The 6,098-nt window shown below is 49.7% G+C and overlaps 1 protein-coding gene across 1 annotated transcript; it reads left to right on the top strand.

Annotated features, from left to right (window-relative positions):
- Window positions 1-4,031: 4,031 nt before the first annotated feature.
- On the top strand, window positions 4,032-5,645 carry LOC307079563 (potassium voltage-gated channel subfamily A member 3; the record flags this gene model as incomplete). Its single annotated transcript, XM_079741989.1, has 1 exon — window positions 4,032-5,645. One exon carries the CDS (start codon window positions 4,032-4,034, stop codon window positions 5,643-5,645), a length of 1,614 nt encoding a protein of 537 aa, XP_079598115.1.
- Between the last annotated feature and the right edge of the window lie 453 nt (window positions 5,646-6,098).

Genomic DNA, 6,098 nt, shown 5'->3' with positions numbered 1-6,098 from the left:
GGTGTTAGAGCGGAGCCAGTCTCTCTGTTTTAATCTTCTGTAAAAGCGGATTGGTATAATTATTTGTACTGTGATCAAATGGTCGGGCATGATGGATTATGAACCTAGTTTGAATATGCGATCATTTGTATTCAAAATGTTGCATGGGTTTGTGATTATAAATAATCAAAGGGGGGAGTGTGATGGAAAATCTATATGTTGTTTAGATTAAATAATTCAAGCTTTGTTTTCTTCAGGTTGTGTTATCTAGCCACCCCATCTGTTCACTGGTTTTATCCAGTTCTGCTTTGTTAACCTTTTCCCTGGGGTGAACCGGTTCCAAGGACCAACTTATCCATAACAGTTCAATTTGTGTATGTCAACATTTCCCTCACATTATGTATAGACACATGAATCGGGAGGGGGTGAAACTGTGTTAAAAGGCTGTGTGATCTGTATTCAGGGCTCGCTCTGCTAGAGAGGAGACTTGTGTATGCATACATTAAATAGAGATTTACTTATAAATACTACTAGCTTTTTCGCATTTACAAATCTCATCTGTCCTTGACGCAAGAAGTTGATTTTATTCTAATGATCAAGCTTGTATGGTCTACTTACAAAGGAGATGTTTTGTTAGCCCATGCTTTGCCTTGGCTTTGGACCTGGTTCAAGCTCACTGTCACAACAGATGGCTTAAAGAATAAACCGGTTGGACAATTTGGGGTCATGCAACACCAAAATGCAATGGCGTTTTTTGGGTAGTACAGACAACACATACAGACAGACTGACTGTGGGTCTAAGGGGGGTCTAAACAGAAACATACTTCAAAACCCCACACGTTTCCATCAGAAAGCCAAATAAGGAAGTCGGTCTTAAATGATGAGGCCAACTCTAAATCCTGTAGCAGATGTTCCCAGATAGGAAGTGCTCTGCCTCGTGTGAGAAACTATTCCACAAGTTGACTCTGGAGAGCGAGCAGGAGGGGGTAGCTCATGTTATAATTTATTCTTTGACATTTGATATTCCTGATATTTGATCATTTCAAATAGAGAAGAACGTAGAGGATCCTTGCAGGGAGCCCTAACCAGCCTATTTCCCTCAAGTGTCTCCAGATGTCCATGAACTCAGAGAGTTGAGCTGTACTTCCTGTAGAATGACCCACTTCCTCTCCCTTTCTTTCTCTCTATCCCTCTATCTCACCCTCTCTCCCTCTGTCTCTCTGCCTCTGTCTCTCTCTCCCTCTGTCTCTGTCTCTCTCCCTCTGTCTGTCTCCCTCTCCCTCTGTATGTCTCTCCCTCCGTCTCTCTCCCTCTCTCTCTCTCTCTCTGTCATTCCCTCTGTCTCACTCGCTCTCCCTCTCTCTCTCTCCCCCACTCTCCCTCCCCCCCTCTCTCTCTCTCCCTCCCCCCTCTTATCTCTCTCTCTCTCTATCTCTCTCTCTCCCCCGCTCTCCCTCCCCCTCTCTCTCTCCCTCTGTCTCTCCCCCTCTCTCTGCCACAACTCTTAAAGCCTGTTCTTTGTTCCCCCCCCCCCCCCCCCCGTTGCCTTTCAGCCAAGTGCATTCCAATTTGAGGCATTCAAGTGCGATGTGCAAGGTAGCCTAATTTCTTAGGTTAATAAGGGACTTAGCGCAAGTCTATCTTTAGAGGGCGGCGGGAGTGGAAACCACATTAAACAGCCTCTTGGCCATCCCTGAGCTTGGTCCCTGCGGACTGCCTGGCCCTTTTAATACAGGGCTGACTTAAAGTGGCCTCAATAGGAACAAACGCTCTATCACACACAAGCCATCACTGGTCAATTATGGTGTTTGATGAATGCAAATGAGCACCGGCTTTTGTAAAACCTGTTTGACTTTAGTGTCTGTTTCTTTGTTTGTTTCTTTGTTTATCGCTGTGTGCAGCCTTTCAATAGAGGGCACCGCCCAAAGGGGCTATTAAGGGAAAAATGTCCCTATCACACACACCCCCCCCCCCCCCCCCCCCCCCCCCCCCACACACACACACACACACACACACACAAACATACTCTCACTCAGACACACACACACATAAAACCAAATCAAACGATACCTGTCAAACAATTATGCACACATGCCATTATTATTCAAATGTGTATTTGTTGAATGCAAATGAGCAACTGCTATGTTTAAATGTGTCTGAGGTGTGTTTCTGTGTGTGTGTGTGTGTGTGTGTGTGTGTGTGTGTGTGTGTGTGTGTGTGTGTGTGTGTGTGTGTTAATGGGTCAACCAAGATATCTCTATGCCTTGTCTCCACTGAGGAGAACTTGAGAGATCAGTACAGTGGTCCATCGCTCCTCTAATGGAATCAGGAGGAAGCAGATGTCTCCGAGCAGCAAACAGCCATCCTTCACTGTTAACTCACCACTCCTCCCTCATCGTCTCTCCCTATGCTGTTCTCTACATTTGTTGTTCTATGTGTGTGTGTGTGTGTGTGTGTGTGTGTGTTTGTGTGTGTGTGTGTGTGTGTTTGGCTGTGTGTGTCTGTGAGTTTGTGTGTTGGTGGTGTGTGTGTGTGTGTGTGTGTGTGTGTGTATGTGTGAGTATTTGGGTGTGTGTGTGCGCGTGAGTGTGTGTGAGTTTGAATGGCCCAAGAAGCAGAGCGGCCGTAAGCTTTGTGTTACAGTTATACTAGGACGGGATGATGGTCTGGATTGTCTTCTGCTGACTCACAGGCTGTGGTTAGTATCTGACTTACCTTTAGGGTTACTCTCTCTTTTTAACTCTCTCTCTCTCTCTCTCTCTCTCTCTATATATATATATATATATATATATATATATATATATATATATATATATATATATATATATATATATATATATATATATATATCCATCTCCTCTCTTTGCTCGCCTTCCTGACAGAAACAATCCATATGCTAGCTTGGTGACTTAATGTGAATGGTAATAAATACCTCCATCTTAAATTGGGTTCAGAAGGGGATACATTGACAGGGAAAATGACATGCCACACAACAAACGAGTCATACCCATGTTTGAAAAGTGAAAACAACCGATATGTGACTGGAAATAGTATTCTCATATTTCTGGTTTGTCGTGCATATTCTTCATGAGGGAAGCACCACAGGTCTGCCGGTAGAGCTGTGATCTCCTTCTAAAAATGTGGAGCTGCCACGTTGGTCGGCAGAGCCCCCAGGGACAGGCTGGTTCAGATACCTTCAGGCTGGGAGATACAACGGGGAGAACACATTATGGGAATATATATATATTGTTGGAACAACCCTTGGTTTTGTGGAAGGTAATGTCATCAAACTACCTGTTGTCCACACAGACTGTTGCAGAACAGATTAAGTGGGATCGAATCGGTCCCACAAGACGTGCGGCTGGACGCACTCTCTGTCTTCTCCACCTTTCCCACGCTTCCACGCGTCTCCTCGGTCATCAAAGCCAACCAACCCATTTGGTTTGTTTTATTAGTTGTTGTTTTTTTTACCTCAAATGTCGAGTTTAAAAATCCAATGATTGCATCACTCTTTGTTCAGAATAAAATTACATAAATATAAGGAATTTAAGGATGTCTAGGATGTGCGATGATATTTGGCTGTTGAATGATTTGGATGTATTACGCGTGCGTGTGGAGGGCCGACATTTGGGGGGAGAGAGAGAAAGAGGGAGAGAGAGAGAGAGAGAGAGAGAGAGAGAGAGAGAGAGAGAGTGCGTGAATGTGAGGGGGGGGGGGGCATGGCACACCCAAAACTGAGTGAATGACGCGCGTCTGTTGCTTCTTGTTTATGTCGCTGAGCTCTCGGATTGGCGGAGCAATCAAAGGGGTGCTGGGCGCGCTGGGGGCGGGTGAAGCGCCTGTTTATAAATCCGGACGTCTCACCGTGGGCGGGAACATCAACAGTAAAGAGTGTGTGAGAGTGAGTTTGCGGCCACAAAGAGCCACGGGAGAGCAACGCTGGAGGAGCCGGGGCTGTGGTGGTGCGGCGGCGGGCGGCGGCTGTGGTTGACCGGGAGCTCGCGGAGGGGGCGCGGCGGCCCCTCTATGCGTCTCCACCCGGACGCGCGTGTATGGACGACCACCTCTGTCTCCTGCGATCCCCCCCGCCGAACGCGACCGAAACCCGGGGTGACACGTTGGTGAACCACGGCTATACCGGAGAGGCGGGGAGCGGCGTGATGACGGTGGTCGCGTGTGACAACAACATGCTGGAGGAGTCGGCGGCTCTCCCGGGGGGGCACCTCTCCCTGGAGCGCTACGAGCCCGACCACGAGTGCTGCGAGCGGGTGGTCATCAACATATCGGGCTTGCGCTTCGAGACCCAGCTGAAGACCCTTTCCCAGTTCCCCGAGACCCTGCTGGGGGACCCCAAGAAGAGGATGAGGTACTTTGACCCGCTGAGGAACGAGTACTTTTTCGATCGCAATCGACCGAGTTTTGACGCCATCCTGTACTACTACCAGTCTGGGGGGCGCATCAGGAGACCCGTCAACGTGCCCATTGACATTTTCTCCGAGGAGATTCGCTTCTATGAACTCGGGGAGGAGGCCATGGAGAAGTTCAGAGAGGACGAGGGATTCATCAAAGAAGAGGAGCGACCTTTGCCGGACAACGAGTTTCAGAGACAGGTGTGGCTGCTGTTTGAGTACCCAGAGAGCTCGGGTCCCGCCCGGGGGATAGCCATCGTCTCTGTGATGGTCATCCTCATCTCCATCGTTATCTTTTGTCTGGAGACGTTACCGGAGTTCAGGGACGACAACAAGGAACCTGTTACGCCGGCGGTCAATGGCACGGCCGCTTACTACGGGAACCCGTTCTCGGACCCGTTCTTCGTGGTGGAGACGCTGTGCATCATTTGGTTCTCCTTCGAGCTGCTCGTGCGCTTCTTCGCTTGTCCGAGCAAGGCGACGTTTTCTAAAAACATAATGAACATCATTGACATCGTGGCTATTATCCCCTATTTCATTACCCTGGGGACCGAGCTGGCCGAGAGGCAGGGCAACGGCCAGCAGGCCATGTCTCTGGCCATCCTGCGCGTAATCAGGCTGGTGAGGGTTTTCCGTATCTTCAAACTTTCACGCCACTCCAAGGGGCTGCAGATTTTAGGGCAGACCCTGAAGGCCAGCATGCGTGAGCTGGGCTTACTCATCTTCTTCCTCTTCATCGGAGTCATCCTCTTCTCCAGCGCAGTGTACTTCGCCGAGGCGGACGACCCGGACTCCAGCTTCAGCAGCATCCCGGACGCGTTCTGGTGGGCCGTGGTCACCATGACAACCGTGGGCTACGGGGACATGCATCCGGTGACCATCGGGGGAAAGATCGTGGGGTCCCTGTGCGCCATCGCCGGCGTGCTGACCATCGCCCTGCCCGTGCCCGTCATCGTCTCCAACTTCAACTACTTCTACCACCGAGAGACGGAGGGAGAGGAGCAGGCGCAGTACCTGCACGTGGGAAGCTGCCAGCCCCTGGCGGAGGGGGATGAGCTGGGGAAGACGCACTCCACGTCCTCGCTGTGCAAGAGCGAGTACATGGTCATCGAGGACCAAGGGATGAACAGCGCGTTCAAACAGCCAGCTCCAAACTTCCCCACCACCACGACGACCACCACCATGACCACCACAGCGACGCAAAACAACTCACAGAATTGTGTAAACATTAGCAAAAAGATCTTCACGGACGTCTAGACTTGGTGTTTGGAATGGTGGAGGCTTTGGACCTGGGGTGGGGGGGATGCGCGCTGGTGATGCTTGTTTTGTTCCCGTTACGCACGGCTGGCTGTGCGCGCGCGCGCGTGTGTGTGTGTGCGCGCGCGCGTGCATATGCGTGTGCGTTTGTGAGATCTGGGGAGGGGGAGAGCAGTTGTAGACAGAGTAGACAGAAGCGCAAGCCTGTCTGCTCACAGATCGCGAGCTGCCTTTTGAGTCATAGAGAATATATTGTGTGAAATATAGGAATCTATTAATTCATATCGACTGGGTGATTGATATTTGTTGCCATTTTGATGGAATTAATCGGTCGTGAATTGTGCAATAGCGATTACTGAGTCACAGCGGTTAAGAGCTCTGATTTAAGAATGAAATACTAGTAGCCAAAATCCCTGTTGTATCTTTGTGCGTAAAACGTCGTAATTCGTCTTC

This window comes from Pollachius pollachius (genome assembly GCF_949987615.1).
Source record: "Pollachius pollachius genome assembly, chromosome: 8".
In the NCBI taxonomy this organism is placed as follows: Eukaryota; Metazoa; Chordata; class Actinopteri; order Gadiformes; family Gadidae; genus Pollachius; species Pollachius pollachius.
Note: the sequence above shows the minus strand (reverse complement) of the source record. Positions and strands in the feature narration are given on the sequence as shown.